The following is a 16,900-nucleotide window of genomic DNA, read 5'->3' as shown; positions in this document are numbered from 1 at the left end:
ATCAGTGACAAAGCTGAAGCTGCGCTGGGGCTGGATCTTTCAACAAGATAACGACCTGAAACACTGCTCAAAATCCACTAAGGCATTCATGCAGAGGAACAAGTACAGCGTTCTGGAATGGCCATCTCAGTCCCCAGACCTGAATATAATTGAAAATCTGTGGTGTGAGTTAAAGAGAGTTGTCCATGCTCGGAAGCCATCAAACCTGAATGAACTAGAGATGTTTTGTAAAGAGGAATGGTCCAAAATACCTTCAACCACAATCCAGACTCTTATTGGAACCTACAGGAAGCGTTTAGAGGCTGTAATTTCTGCAAAAGGCGGATCTACTAAATATTGATTTCATTTCTTTTTTGTGGTGCCCAAATTTATGCACCTGCCTGATTTTGTTTGAACAATTATTGCACACTTTCTGTAAATCCAATAAACTTTATTTCACTTCTCAAATATCACTGTGTGTGTCTCCTATATGATATATTTAACGGACATTTTTTATCGTAACAACCAACGATTTACAGGAAAATAATGACTATTAACAAGGTTGCCCAAACTTTTGTATCCCACTGTAACTTGTACATAATCTTTATTTATGTAGATGACACTGATGTCAATCTCAGTAGTAAAATTTGTAAATCTTTTTATATATGTTAATGTCAAATCCATTTAATCAAAGTCAAGGTTGCAAGAGGCAAAAATCTACACTTGCAGCATGGACCTCAAGAAGGAAAGGCAACCTACTTAGAGGGCCTATTCAAGGACACAGTCACACCCAGACAAGGCCAGTTCAGAATTGCTAGTGACTTTAATATGCACATCTTTGTAATGATGAGATAAATACATATACTGATGCTCTGTGCAAGAGAGGACAGAGCCGACTATACTTCCTTAGAAGGCTGGAGTCTTTCAACATCTGCAATAAGATGCAGCAGATGTTCTATCAGACGGTTTAGGTGCGCGCCCTCTTCTATGCGGTGGTGTGCTGGGGAGTCAGCATAAAGAAGAGGGACGCCTCACGCCTGGACAAACTGGTGAGGAAGGCAGGCTCTATCGTAGGCACGAAGCTGGACAGTTTAACATCCGTGGCAGAGCGACTGTCGCTGAGCAAGCTCCTGTCAATCATGGAGAATCCACTGAACAGTATCATCTCCAGACAGAGGAGCAGCTTCAGCAACAGATTGTTGTCACTGTCCTGCTCCACTGACAGACTCGTTCCTCCCCCACACTATGCGACTCTTCAATTCCACCCGGGGGGGTTTAAACGTTAATATTATACAAAGTCATGGTTTGTTATACTGTACCTGCATTTTTATCACTCTTTAATGTAATATTGTTTTTTATCAGTATGCTGCTGCTAGAGTATGTGAATTTCCCCATGGGATTAATAAAGTATCTGTCTATCTATCTATGTAAAACCCTTGCTTGCACCAGTAACAATAACAATATTTTATACTGCTTATAAATTACATATACATATATATATACTCCTCCTTGAACCGTCACCTTATCGTGGTGGAGGGGTTTGCGTGTCCCAATGATCCTAGGAGCTATGTTGTCCGGGGCTTTATGCCTGGTAGAACCACCAAGGCAAACTGGTCCTAGGTGAGGGATGAGACAAAGAGCGGTTCAACAAACCTCCAATGATGAAAACCTTGGACGACGTTTTCCCTTGCCGGACGGGGTCACGGGCCCCCTCTGGAGCCAGGCCTGGAGGTGGGGCTCGATGGCGCCTGGTGGCGGGCCTGCACCCATGGGGCTGGCGGGCACAGCCCGAAGAGGTAACGTGGGTCCTCCTCCCCATGGGCTCACCACCTATGGGAGGGGCCAAGGAGGTTGGGTGCAGCGTGAGTTGGGTGGTGGCAGAAGGCGGGGACCTTGGCGGTCTGATCCTCGGCTACAGAAACTGGCTCTTGGGACGTGGAATGTCACCTCTCTGAAGGGGAAGGAGCCTGAGCTAGTGCTTGCGAGGTCGAGAGGTTCGGCTAGATATAGTGGACTCACCTCGGCCACAGCTTGGACTCTGGAACCAATCTCCTTGAGAGGGGCTGGACTCTCTACCACTCTGGAGTTGCCCCGGTGAGGCGCCGAGCAGGTGTGGGCATACTTATGCCCCGACTCGGAGCCTGTGCATTGGGGTTTACCCGGTGGGCGAGAGGGTGGCCTCCCTCCGCCGGGTGGGGGGGGTTGGGGTCCTGACAGCAGTTTGGAGTATCCACCCTTTTGGAGTCTCTGGAGGGTTGCTAGAGGGCATACCTTCTGGGGATTCCCTCGTTTTGCTGGGAGACTTCAATGCTCCGTGGGCAATGACAGTGAGACCTGGAAGGCGTGATTGGGAGGAATGGCCCCGATCTGAACCCGGCGGTGTTTTGTTATTGGACTTCTGTGCTCGTCATGGATTGTCCATAACGAACACCATGTTCAAGCATAAGGGTGTTCATATGTGCACTTGGCACCAGGACACCCTAGGCCTCAGGTCGATGATCGACTTTGTGGTGTGTCGTGGACTTGCGGCCATATGTCTTGGACACTTTCGGGTGAAGAGAGGGGCGGAGCTGTCAACTGATCACCACCTGGTGGTGAGTTGGCCGATGGTGGGGAAGATGCGGTCAGACCTGGTAGGCCCAAGCGTGTTGTGAGGGTCTGCTGGGAGCGGCTGGCAGAGTCCCCTGTCAGAAGTAGCTTCAACTCCCACCTCCGGCAGAACTTCAACCCGTCCCGAGGGAGGTGGGGACATTGAGTCGAATGGGCCATGTTCCGTGCCTCTATTGTTGAGGCGGCTGACGGAGCTGTGGCGCAAGGTGGTGGTGCCTGTCGTGGCGGCAATCCCGAACCCGTTGGTGGACACGGTGAGGGATGCCGTCAAGCTGAAGAAGTCCTATAGGACTTTTTGTCCTGTGGGTCTCTGGAGGCAGCTGATAGGTACCGGCAGGCCAAGCGAAGCGGCCGGTTGTTGCTGAGGCAAAACTTCGGGCATGGGAGGAGTTTGGAGGCCATGGAGAGCGACTTTGGACGGCCGAGGAGATTCTGGTCCACCGTCCGGCGTCTCAGGAGGGAAGCAGTGCAGTGTCAACACCGTATATGGTGGGGATGGTGCGCTGCTGACCTCGACTTCGGGCGTTGTGGGTGGTGGGAGGAGTACCGAAGACCTCCTCAATCCCACTAACATGCCTTCCAATGAGGAAGCAGAGCCTGGGGACTCTGAGGTGGGCTCTCCCATCTCTGGGACTGAAGTCACCGAGGTGGTCAAAAACTCCTTGGTGGCAGGGCCCGGGGTGGATGAGATCGCCGGAGTTCCTTAAGGCTCTGGATGTTGTAGGACTGTCTTGGTTGACACGTCTCTGCAACATCGCATGGACATCGGGACAGTGCCTCTGGATTGGCAGACCGGGGTGGTGGTCCCCTCTTTAAAAGGGGACGGAGGGTGTGTTCCAACTATAGAGGGATCACACTCCTCAGCCTCCCTGGAAAAGTCTATTGGGGTTCTGGAGAGGAGGGTCCGTCGGATAGTGAACCTCGGATTCAGGAGGAACAGTGTGGTTTTAGTCCTGGTGGCGGAACAGTGGACCAGCTCTTCACCCTTAGCAGAGTCCTGGAGGGTGCATGGGAGTTTGCCCGACCGGTCTACATGTGTTTTGTGGACTTGGAAAGGCATTGACCGTGTCCCTCGGGGAATCCTGTGGGGGTGCTCGGGAGTATGGGGTACGGACCCCTGATAAGAGCTGTTGGTCTCTGTACAACGGTGTCAGAGCTTGGTCCGCATTGCGGCAGTAAGTCGAGCCCGTTTCCAGTGAGAGTTGGACTCCGCCAGGGCTGCCCTTTGTCACCGATTCTGTTCATAACTTTTATGGACAGAATTTCTAAGCAACCAGGGTGTTGAAGGGGTCGGTTTGGTGGACTCAGGATTGGGTCACTGCTTTTGCAGATGATGTTGTCCTGTTTGCTTCATCAGGCCGTGATCTTCAGCTCTCTCTGGATTGGTTCGCAGCTGAGTGTGAAGCGGCTGGGATGAGAATCCGCACCTCCAAATCCGAGAGCATGGTCCTCAGCGGAAAGGGTGGAGTGCCCTCTCAGGGTTGGGGAGATCCTGCCCCAAGTGGAGGAGTTCAAGTATCTCGGGGTCTTGTTCACAGTGAGGGAAGAATGGGCGTGAGATCGACAGGCGGATCGGTGCGGCATCCGCAGTGATCACGGGCTCTGCATCGGTCTGTCGTGGTGAAAAGGAGCTGAGCCGTAAGGCAAAGCTCTCAATTTACCAGTCGATCTAGCTCCTACCCTCACCTATGGTCATGAGCTATGGGTAGTGACGAAAGAGCGAGATCGCGAATACAAGCGGCTGAAATGAGTTTCCTCCGCGGGGTGTCTGGGCTTTCCCTTAAAGATAGGGTGAGAAGCTCAGTCATCCGGGAGGGCTCAGAGTAGAGCCGCTGCTCCTCCGCATCGAGAGGAGTCAGATGAGGTGGCTCGGGCATCTGATCAGGATGCCTCCTGGGCGCCTCCCTGGTGAGGTGTTCGGGCACGTCCAACGGGAGGAGGCCCGGGGAAGACCCAGGACACGCTGGAGGGACTATGTCTCCCGGCTGGCCTGGGAGCATGGATTCTCCGGAAGAGCTGGAAGAAGTGGCGGGGAGAGGAAGTCTGGGCCTCTCTGCTTAAGCTGCTGCCCCCGCGACCCGACCTCGGATAAGAGGAAAAGGACGGATGGATGGATGGAGATATATATATACATACACATATATATATATATATATATATATATATACACATATATATATATATATATATATATATATATATATATATATATATATATATATATATATATATATATATATATATATATATATATATATATATATATATACCTTTTGCACATACTATGCAGTCAAATTAATTTCAGTACTAGAAAATGTTCATGCATATTTAAAGAATTCAAGGTCAGTCAGTCAGTTAGTCATTGTACAACCCGCTATATCCTAACACAGGGTCAACTGGGATATATAAAAATTACTTGATAAATTATGTATTATACATCAGAAGCTAATGTGCAGCATTTTTTAATTCAACTTATTTCCTTGGCATAAAATTAACTGCACATAAAAGCATTATGAATATATATTAAAAAGTGCAGTGATATAACATTTTATTGGCAAAATAGGGTGTATAAAGTAAGCAGTTTATGTAAGCATTTGGACTTTATAAAATCTAATGTTTCGGTGTATGAATCAGCACAGATGTATTTACTGCATTACCGAAAATTTTCAAAGATTTTCCCAAGTGACCACAAAGCAGCATCACTAACTGTACAAGCTTACTCATCAAAATATAATTAAAATTACGAATATAAAAAACAGCTGGTCAGAATCGAACGTCTGACAAAGAAACATAATACTTTTATGTTATTCAGCTTTTAAGAGGTTTAATAAAAATATATACAGTGACAGAATATTTTAGTGCACTTTTGCATTTCAAATATTAAACAGTAATAGAAATGAAAAATAAAGCTCCTCAAAAAACAGTTTGTCTTTTTGTATAGTTTTGGATTCATTAGCAGACTTTTGTTGATTTAATTTTGTCAGAATGCTTGTAAACGTGGGTCTGACTAAATAAACATCACAGGGAAGTTAAGATTAACACTAGAATTACCAGAGAAAAACTCGTAGGTCCGTCCCACCTTAAAACGCTTCTTAAAACCGTTCTCACCTCTCCGCCAGTGTCTTTTGTTAATCTAAATGTGCTGATAAAAGAAAAGGTGCAAGTAGCCGGCTATTCCATCCCCCCACCAACTTAGAATGGGCACAAACTTCTCCCAGCTCATGACTTCATTGATTATCTGGGAGTGAAGTGGAGTTTTAGAGTGGAAATAATAGATCATTATTTGGAATACACACATTTCACGTATGTTCCGTTTCTACAGTAATCTGTGTAAACACATTTTTAAAACAGAAACGTTTTTCATATTGTAGTAGTAAATGACAAAATGTAAGCATAAACTATATAATGTATGAAGCCTGAAGTCCAAATATTAAACACTTTCACAAAAGGTACAAATATAACAGAATGTAATTTATGATACTTGTAAAGGTTAGGTTTTTTTTTTATTCACTTTTCATTCTCTCAGTCTTGTTCAGGATCCTTCCCCCATCTGAGAATGCTGTTTTCACATAAAGCGTACTTGTGACTGCATTCTCGTACCAATGCTTGCGAACTGAAGTGCCTGCGTGCACTTTTCGTGGCATTACACGTCTATTTTTTTGAGCATGCCCGTGTCGCTGAAACACAGGAACATATGTTGGTGTACAAGTTTAACAAAACAAGTGCACTTTTATTCTAGACTATAAGTGAAGAAAAAATAAAGCAAGTTACAGTAGGCGGTTGATACGACAGCTTGCGTGGTGCAATGCTAAGAACTGCTGATATCCGATCCGTGCTATATAAAATCATCATATTCAAATATTAACAATTCTCACACACCCTTCCTACATTCACGCCATGTGTACTTGTTGCAGTGTACTCATCTCTCTGTGCTATGGTTCCCATTACACTGAATGAGCACCTGACATTGTACTTTTTTCCCTATATAAATAACATTCGAGTATAGCGCGTCTCCAAATAAATCACATTTGAGTATAGTGCGTCTTTATGTGAAAACAACATTGTCAGATTGGGGACCATGGGGGGGGGGGATCGTGAACGCGACTGAGAGAATGGAACTGAATTAAAAAAAAAGCTAACCTTTACAATTATCATGCATTTACACTGGCTCTTACAGACTGACTGAAATCAAATGTATGTTTTTATTCTAAAATATTTCAGTACATGCAATATTATTTGAAAACGAACAGCGTCAGATCTGAGAATTCCCTGTAATTTGCAGCTCTATTCATTATCTCAAAACACCACGCACATTCACAGTAACTCCCAGTTATGTCCACCACTCACACCCACGCCCACAACCATACAGAACTGATCCCACATCAGAGAATTTCCAGTTCCTGCATAAATTCACACCCGATCTGACGCTGTTTGTTTTCAAATAATATTGCATTAGTGAGAAGATGGTTTTACATATATTGTCTCTTTCTTTCAGGTGTGTAATAGAAACCACAGCATTGAGAGAAGTGTGTACATTGCTTCTTACAGGAAAAGGCAATGGAAAAAGTGCACTTGAATAAAAGTGCACTTTTGTTATACTTTTACACCAACATATGTTCCTGTGTTTGAGCGACACGGGCAGATGGGGAGTGTCTGATGATTGCATATAGCGCCAAAGTTACTGCTCTTTACCATTCTCTCCTCTGCATGTCCTAGAGTACAAAACATGTGGGGACTGGCAGGAACACTCAATAAAACTGAATAAAAAGAAAATCAAGTGACAGTGAGATACGAAGAAGGCAGCTTTGCCAGCGTTTGTGTGTCAGAACTCTTTGGGGGTGGGGGGTGCTTTAGTATGCATCGTGGTACACTGCAGAGCTATAGCGCGTCTTTATGTGAAAACAGCCATGTCAGATGGCGTTGTATGGATTGATTCTGAATGCGAATGAGACAATGAAAAGTGAATTAAAAAAAAAACAAAAAAAAAAAAAACAAAGCTAACCTTTATAAGGATCATAAATTACACCGGCTGTTACAGACTGAAATCAAATGTATGCTTTTATTCTAAAATAGTAAGTCTAAGAGCATTTACTTCTCAAAACGGAATAGTGCAGAATCGAACTCGCGACCTTTTGATTCCCAGTCAGTTGCCGAATGTATTGCGCCACGGAGGCGGTCGTAATTAGTAGGTGTCAATGTCACATGTTAAGTCGGCTTTTCTTTCTGCAGCTATATTTTTGAATAAAAGCGCAATTGTTGTCTTTTATTTGTACCTTTTGTGAAAAATACTTCTTTGATATTTGGACTTCAGGCTTCATACATTATATAGTTTATGCCTACATTTTGTCATCTACTACTAGAATATAAAAAACGTTTCTGTTTTAACAATGTGTTTACACAGATTACTTTAGAAACGGAACAGACATGAAATGTGTGTGTTCCAAATAACGATCTATTATTTCCACTCTAAAACTCCACTTCACTCCCAGATACTCAATCAAGGCATGGGCTTGGAGAAGTTTGTGCACGTTCTAAATTGGTGGGGGGATAGAATAGCCGGCTGCTTCTAGCTTCTCTTTATCAGCACATTTAGAAGACAAAGGACGCTGGTGGACAGGTATGAAGGGATTTAAGAAGCGATTTAAGCTGGGACGGATTTACGAGTTTTTTCGTAGGCTCTGGTAATTCTAGTGTTAACTGAATTAGGTGTCCCTTGGATATGACAACTGTGAGCCCCCTACAGCCAATAAAGCAATACAAAAGTGGGGGAAAAATTAGGCACTGATATTTTTTTGTTTAACATGAGCCACTTAACCATCTTGATTACTGGGTATATATAGTTCCTATACAAAGCATTAACCCCCCTTTCACATCTTTCATCACTTGGTTTTTCAGCTAGACAACAACCCTACACATAAAGCCAAACCTGCACAGAAAAATTTTTAAAAACCACAGCGTTGAATAGTTATGCAACATTATTTTGCATTTTATATATGTAACTGATCTAGATCACTGTTCAGAGATCTGTTTTCACTTTGACATATCACCTCTATCTACGTACAAGCTGGTAGAACAAAACTATTAAAGTGACAAGGTGCTACATACGCTTTTACAAAACAGTGAAGTAACTTCAGATATCCCCTATAAATTTTCCTCAAGTTGATCCCTATTTAGGATCAACCAAATTAGACTACAACTATCACCTTTTTTTAATGAAGTGCTACTATTTTTTGTTTTTATTCAAACATACAGAAATATACTACTAAATTTAAAAGATGGCATGATTTTTTTATGTCATAGGCATGAAATCCAGCCTAGCTCAAAACACAGCTTCCAATTAGATTGTAAGAACTCAGAAAATTGTATTTGTTGTTTTGTAGTCTGGAAACAAGTTTGCAGTTAGTAAACCACTTTAAAAACTCTAACTATAGGCAGACTTTTTTTAGATAATCAGAGAAAATGACGAATGGATCTATGAGTGCCTGTAATGCAGTCAAAGAGTCAAGAGTAAAACTATGCAGGTAGTTATAAAGAATCCTACAGTACTATCAACAGATCTTTAGACATTACTCGCTATGGTTAAAGTTAGTGCTAAGGACTCTTCAAGCAGGAAAACACTGCATAGTAACAGAATTGATAGTAGATATAGTATGTAAAGGAGAGAAAAAAAAACAATGTTCACTTCTAAGAACTTTCTTCAAAATTACACCAAAACTAACCTAACCTGGTTTTAAAGATTCAAGAGGCGAGTGCCTTGGACCAACGAAATGGTAAAAGGTTTTAATTTTTGGCACACACATTCTGTTTTCAGTTTGGAGGGAGAGAATGTGAATTTGGCTTTTTTATACTAGAGCAATCATAACTATACAGAAAGACAATCTCAGACATGTAAGAAAGTCTACAGAAAAAACTGTTGAACTATAAATTAATTCAGCTCTTTGGAATAGCCAAGTTATAGATTAAAATTAAACTCATCATAAAAATTACAGCAAAAACTAAAAAGAACAATGTATTCAGTTTAACAGCAATTTTAGAGACACTCATGGGAAGTTCCTGGCAGCAAGTGGAGCTACTAGTTGATGAATTATTTTTTTTTATACATGGACATTTGGAAGCTGGTTGAAATAATTTACATGAACATATTGGACAAACTTATTTTTATTTATATACTGATTGGGTGCTTTTTCACACTTATTTTTTAAATATTAGGATTTAAATTTAAAATGTAGTTAAATCTACAAGGAACTATTATCTTATAATTTCTTTTCATTTATGTAAATAATCACTGAGATCATTTGATACCACATTTATTCTGATAATCACTTATAACTAAACAGTTTTTTTTTTTATAAAATGATGCTATATTCCAAAGTTTACCTGCAGTTATCACTACTAAAAACTTTGCAACTTTGTTTTTTATTTTTCAGACAAAAAACATACTACAACAGAGAAGGGGGTCAAATGCTCATATTTTAATTTAGTATATACTGCATATTTGTATTCATTTTAGAGAAATGCTTTTAAAGGAGAAGATCAAGTATTTTATGTTTCTTCCGTTGTAGGCAGTGTCAAGAGAAAGATTGTGTTCAGTGGTGGGTTGGTTTATATAAATTTACCTTGTTGATATGGAGACTGTTGGTAAATTGATGTTTTTGAGTGTACTATATGCATGTGTGTATGCATGAGTGGTGAACCATGCTTGAGTTTTTCTCCAGATCAATTTCTGTTATTATTAAGTATAATTAATCTATGTGCTGATTGGAAGCTGTCTTGAGTAATGCTACCCATTTAGTATTTAATCTAGTATTTTTTAATTTAAACATAAAATAAATAAGATCATAGGGCAAAAAACATAAAATGGGCCGCAAAACTTACAGATTTTGGTCCTTCATTAAGGTTAGCAACTTCAAATTCTGAAGATCCCCCCTAAAATAAACAAAACAATTAATATTTTTACTTTGATCAATAAAGTAGTAAATATGAAAGGAACACGCTGCAATTGAAACCTTACACTGGATGGGGTCGTGGTTTCAGCTGCTAGTGGATGATTTTCGGCTTCTGTCTTTTGTACTTTTGAGATTATATCTTCATGTTTTACTTCATCTATCAAGAAATGAGAAGTTTTAGAAAAACAACAAAAAAGTATGTGACTTCATAATAAAAGTATAACTTTACTATAATGGCATTAAACATAGGCTAAAGTTACTACTCAATGATATAATATATATATTACTCATGTAAGAGAGAAGGTTACCTAATAAATTGTTAAATAACTATCTTAATCACTAATTGTCTTCCATTAAGCTAACCATTAGCACATCCGTTTAATCCAATTTACAGTGGTATGGGACTGGAGCATATTCTGGCAACTCTAAGCTAAAAGCAGGGGCCAACTTTGAATTATTTCATTATACATGTCAATACCGACAGTCACTCATACCATCGTAATTTATCTGTTACTAATTTATCTAACAAACATTTATGGGATATGGCATAAACCAAAATGCCCAGAAAAAAAAAAAAAAACGCACAGAGAAAAGAGAATACAAATACTAGAACAACAATGATTACCATTACCTTAATGAGAAACTAAAAAAAATAAAAAATACAATCTAATTAAATACTCCAGTAATTCTTACCACTACGTATGTGAGCCATTAAGAACTAGCAAATGAAATGAAGAATCAAAATAAGCATAAGCAGATTTGAGATACCTTGAGTTTTGCCAGGAAGTGGAATATGGGTTCCTGGAGATAATGACATGAAACTATTGGAAGACCTGAGAACTTCATTGTCTTTCACAAGTTCTTCCACTCTTTGACGGAGTTTTGAGGCCTCTGTCTGGGATTCTTCCAGGAGATCTCCTGAACACACAATCTAATTATTTATGTTATGTAAACAGTAATAACCAACAGTTATACAAATTTTGGAAATCTTGATACAATATGTGTGGATAGCTATTTCACTAAATAACAAATAAAATATATTATTCTTAAGGGGAAAAAGTAACCACACAAAACATTTATCAAAAACAGCAACCTTGGTCTGGAATTAGGGCTTGTATGCCTCAATAAATCTATGCTTTAAGAAGCATGATTTTTCTGGTCACCACAGATTTTGATCTCTAGTATACACTACAGCAGCAATCACAATTAGGAACTCTAAAGGTGAGGTCATAGTTTTATCTGGAAAAGTGTGGTTTGCTTTTGGAAAGCTAGAGAGAATCAGCAAAAGAGTTCAATCATATTAGTAGCTGATTTATGTGTGAGTGCAGAAAGTTAACTTTGAGCATGGGAAAGCTGCCATATAAATTAAACTTATTATTAATCATGAGAATGACCAATATATGGATTCAGTGGTGGTAGTGTTGCTTGGTGATTGTCCTAAACTAAGTTGTAAGAGAAAGCCCTTAATTTACCAGTCTGTCTACATTCCTATTCTCACAAGCTTTGGTAAGATGTCTGTCTGAAAAAATGAAACTGCAAGTACATTGCAAAACAAGATTTCTGGACATCTAGGAAGAATGTGAATACTAGGCAAAAACTCAGATGAAAAGGGAGACATTACAGGACAATATGGGCGTTATTCACATAAAAGGTTAGGAAAAGTTTTCATAACAGTTAACAGAACTTGCAAGGGAAAAAAGTTAAAGGGAAAAGAAAAACAATTTCTATCACTGTAGCATTTCTGAAAAGAGTTTCGGATGAAAGTGAGAGAGATAGAAAGAGAGCTTCTGTATAAGACATGGACTATTAACAATGTAGTAAAATAAAAATTAGTTCATGAAGATGAATTATTTCATTTTATACCTAAAAATTTACACCTAAAATTCTAAATCCAAAAAACCATTTTTAACATTAAAGACTATCTACACTTTAATTAAAATTTCTATCTTACCTGAAAAATTATAAAACAATGATTTCATTGATCATAATATAATTTATTAAATTAGTTAAGTTTTTAAACCTACTCATTGCAGTAAAGCCTATTCTTTTGGCACTAGATACAAGGCACAGACCAACCTTGTTCAAGATGTTAGTTGTTTAGGCCAGACAATAATTTCGTACATACCATATAAATTTATATAGTTACAAAGGATATTTTAGTGAATTAAAACAAGTATCAGTATTTACTTGACTTGCACGTTAAAATTAAACATACAGGTAAAATTCCGTTACAACGAACTGCCAGAGACCTAAAAAATACTTTGTTGTAATGAAAATTTCATTGTAATGAGATTCTGTATTTGTTCCTATAGTGTTTTCTCTAACTTGTGTCCAGGCGTTTGCAATCATTTCAATAGCTTCTTTCGCATTAATTTTAATCTTCTCCTGTCTGTAATTTATGCTGACAAGAATCCTTGCGATAATACATTTTCAGGGTGCGAATGATGCCCAAATGCAATGGCTGAAGCACTACTATGCAATTGGGTGGAGGAAATTCAACACAAACAATTTAAATGTGGAAGCATGTTGTGGGCAACACAGTTATCAAATCAGACACAGAATCATCCTTTTCTTCTTCTTCATATTGTGAGGTTTCTGAACTCTTTTGGGATCCCCACCAAGGGGGAATGTCACACTGAAGTGCGTCCCAAAGCGTGATTGCCGCGTCTGTGGAAGATTGCCCTGCCCCGGCAATGGACACACAACAGCAGGCTCTCAGCAGTGCAATGAGGTACCACAGAAACGAATCCTAAAAGATCACGGTTCGTGCTAGAAGTCTCTGTCCTGCACCCCAAAACACAAGGCTGAGTCTCTGTACTTTAGCAAAGCCAGCTTTATTCAGCTTGAAACAGGAACAGCAGTTATTTATTGTAGCGGGATCTGCCAATCTATATCTCTATATATATATATATATATCTATATATATATATATATATATATCTATATATCTATATATCTATATATATATATATATATATATATACACACACATATACATAATTATTTTTAAATATTTCCTTTTCTTGGCAGCCAACTGCGTGGGAGGTGTGGTGATGGGGGACGCAACTCCACTTCACACGGCAACCGAGCTGCAGGCTATGGCCGTATATATGTATGTAAGTAGGATTCAGTTATGACCGTTAGGTGTTGAATTTCTAAATGAAACCTGCTTGAGTTTTGTAAGTAAGGTGTAAGAAATGAGCCTGTCAAATTTCAGCCTTCTACCTAAATGGGAAGTTGGAGAATTAGTGATGAGTGAGTGAGTCGGGGCTTTGCCTTTTTATTATCGCGCGCGCGTGTGTGTGTGTGTGTGTCTCATATTTTTATATATATATATATATATATATATATATATATATATATATATATATATATATATATATATATATATATATATATATATATATATATATATATATATATATATATATATATATATATATATATATATATATACACATACACACACACACACACACATACATACATACATATACACACACACAGAACCCCCCGCGATAGATGAAAATCCGCGAAGTAGAAACATATGTTTGTATAGTTATTTGTATATATTTTAAGCCCTTATAAACTCTCCCACACTGTTAACATTATTAGAGCCCTCTAGACATGAAGTAACACCCTTTAGTCAAAAGTTTAAACTGTGCTCCATGACAAGACAGAGATGACAGTTCTTTCTCACAATTAAAAGAATGCAAACATATCTTCTCTTCAGGAGCAGAGAATTTCAGAGAGAGAGAGAGCTTCAAAGAAAAGCAACCAATCAAAAATCAATACGTGTGCTATTAAGTTTGGCGAAGCACCGCAATAAAGCAGCATTTTTAGAGGAGCGTCAGTATCTTCTAAGCAAACAGCCTCTGTGCAAACAGCCCCTCTGCTCACATCTCCTCCATCAGGCGCAGAAGAGCGTCAGAGAGAGAGAGTGAGAGAGAGCGAGATTAAAGCAAACAATCAAAAAATCAATAAGTATGCTTTTTGAAGCACTGCGATAAAGCGGCATTTCTTAGAGGTGCCTCCGTATCCACTAGGCAAACAGCACCTCTGCTCACACCCCCTCCGTCAGGCGCAGAGAATGTAAGAGAGGGTGAGAGAGAGAGGCAGAGACAAGCAAACAATCAAGTGCCGCGCAGGAAGCATATCTTATAGCATTGAGGAGTTTTAGCTAATATGTAATACGTGCTCCGATTGGGTAGCTTCTAAGCCATCCGCCAATAGCGTCCCTTGTATGAAATCAACTGGGCAAACAAACTGAGGAAGCGTGTAGCATAAATTAAAAGACCCATTGTCTGCAGAAATCCGCGAACCAGCGAAAAATGCGTGATATATATTTAGATATGCTTACATTTAAAACCCGCGATAGAGTGAAGGCGGAAGTCGAAGCGCGATATAGCGAGGGATTACTGTGTGTGTGTGTGTATATATATATATATATATATATATATATATATATATAGCTAGCTATTGCAGAAACAGCAATGACAAGCAAAAAAACAAACTTACTTCTTTCGCCTGTTTGCATGTGTATGCCAACACAGGTATTCACTGCTATTAACTACTGTATTAACTCACCTTTAAACTTTCAAAACGGTCAGCTAAAATGCACCTTGACCAAGAGACACTTCTGATAACTAACCAAACTGGTCAATGTACTCAGGGCTACTTTTGAGCATTCTCTTCTCTCAAATGCCCTATAAGGCCTGGAATCTGCCATTTGAGTCGTAAGTGAGCAGTAAAACGTATAGAACAATGGAATACACCTCTGTATGTTGGCTGGGATTTTTCTAGATTCCACTGCTGTTTGTTCAAAGCAGCACATTCAAGAGATACAGATGCAACTGCCATATTCTACAAACAGCCAATATGTTCATGCAATATAATGTAGCTTTCCATAACGCACATGTGAAAATTTCCTTCCTAGCCTTACAACATACTGGGGCCTTAGGAAATATTGTGTAAAAGATACCAGACCAAACGAGAGAGATCTGAAACATCCTAATTAATGTTCATGTGTAATATGAAATAAGAAATGTTTACTTCAGATTCTACAGTTGTGGCCAAAATTATTAGGCCCCCTTATGAAATTAGGCAAGACTCCTGATTCCAATATGAAAATGACCATTAACAACAAACGTTTGTTTTTTAAAGCGTATCTGTGTCCAAAATAACAAGGTCCACTAATTGTAGTTTGGATATTTTATTGACACACTGAGTGGAAACAAGAAAGGGCAAAAATGAGACATCCAAAATTATTAGCCCCCATTAATAGTCAATACTGTACCTTTTTTGAGCCACAACTGACAACAATCTATTCGAGTAGGTCTTTACTAGATTAGCACAGGTCTCCTGAGGGATTTTGGTCCATTCCTCCATTGCAAATTGTTCTAGCTGGTCCAAATTGCGTGGTTTCCGAGCATGGACATTCACTTTGAGCACTCGCCACAGATTCTCAATGGGATTGAGGTCTGGGCTCTGTGCGGGCCACTCCAAGATCTTGGTTTTGGTATCCTTGAAAAACTGTTGAACTAATTTTGATGTATGCTTTGGGTCATTGTCTTGTTGGAAGACCCAGCGACGACCTAAGCCTAGACTACGAGCAGATTTCTGCATATTCTCCCTCAGAATGTCAACATAATTTTCTTTTTTCATGATGCCATGCACCGAACAAGGCTCCCTGTGCCTGAGGCTGCAAAACAGCACCACAGCATGATGCTCCCACCACCATGTTTAACTGTGGCAACTGTGTTCCTAGGGTTGAAGGCCTGTCCCTTTCTTCGCCAAACATAAGCAACATCCATGTGCCCAAACAGTTCCAGTTTAGTCTCATCAGACCAAAGCACAGACTTCCAAAAATCATTTTTACATTTCAAATGTTCACGGGCAAACCTCAGTCGGGCTGTGATGTGACACTCTAAGTAAAGGGGTTCTTCTGGGACGATGGCCGTAAAGCCCACCACGGTGAAGAGCCCTCACAACTGTGTTCCTTGAAACATCAACTCCAGAAGAGGCCAGGTCAGCAACAATCATCTTGGCAGATGTCCGGGGTTCCTTGCTGACATCTCTGCCTATTTTTCTCTAAAGAGTTCTTGAAATTTTGCGCTTACGGCCACGGCCAGGTTTGTTTCTAACAGAATTTGTCTCCTTGTACTTGGCAATGATGCAACGTACAGCAGTTCTAGACACTGTGAATCGCTTGGAAATGGCAGTGTAGCCTTGCCCCTTATCATGAGCCTCTACTATCTTCTTTCTGAGCTCCAGACTGATTTCCTTTGTCTTTGGCATGGTCAGTAACAGCAGTCCCTCTCATGTGTTCAAGAGCCCTGTTCCTTGGGAGTCTTTTTATGCTGATT

At 40.1% G+C, this 16,900-nt stretch overlaps 1 protein-coding gene across 4 annotated transcripts in view; it reads right to left on the bottom strand.

The window, feature by feature from the left end:
- The window catches only part of tnip1 (TNFAIP3 interacting protein 1), a 119,977-nt gene that overhangs the window by 46,222 nt on the left and 56,855 nt on the right, over positions 1 to 16,900 (bottom strand). For all 4 annotated transcript variants that reach the window (XM_039776130.1, XM_039776128.1, XM_039776132.1 and 1 more), the window contains exons 3-5: positions 11,304 to 11,453; positions 10,601 to 10,692; positions 10,465 to 10,515 (exon numbers count right to left, since the gene is read on the bottom strand). In XM_039776130.1, the coding sequence (XP_039632064.1) occupies positions 10,465 to 10,515; positions 10,601 to 10,692; positions 11,304 to 11,453 (293 nt within the window). The remainder of the gene's footprint in view (positions 1 to 10,464; positions 10,516 to 10,600; positions 10,693 to 11,303; positions 11,454 to 16,900) is intronic.

This window comes from Polypterus senegalus, chromosome 13 (assembly GCF_016835505.1).
Source record: "Polypterus senegalus isolate Bchr_013 chromosome 13, ASM1683550v1, whole genome shotgun sequence".
In the NCBI taxonomy this organism is placed as follows: Eukaryota; Metazoa; Chordata; class Cladistia; order Polypteriformes; family Polypteridae; genus Polypterus; species Polypterus senegalus.
The sequence above is the reverse complement of the archived record's forward strand: the minus strand, read 5'-3'. Positions and strand labels throughout refer to the sequence as shown.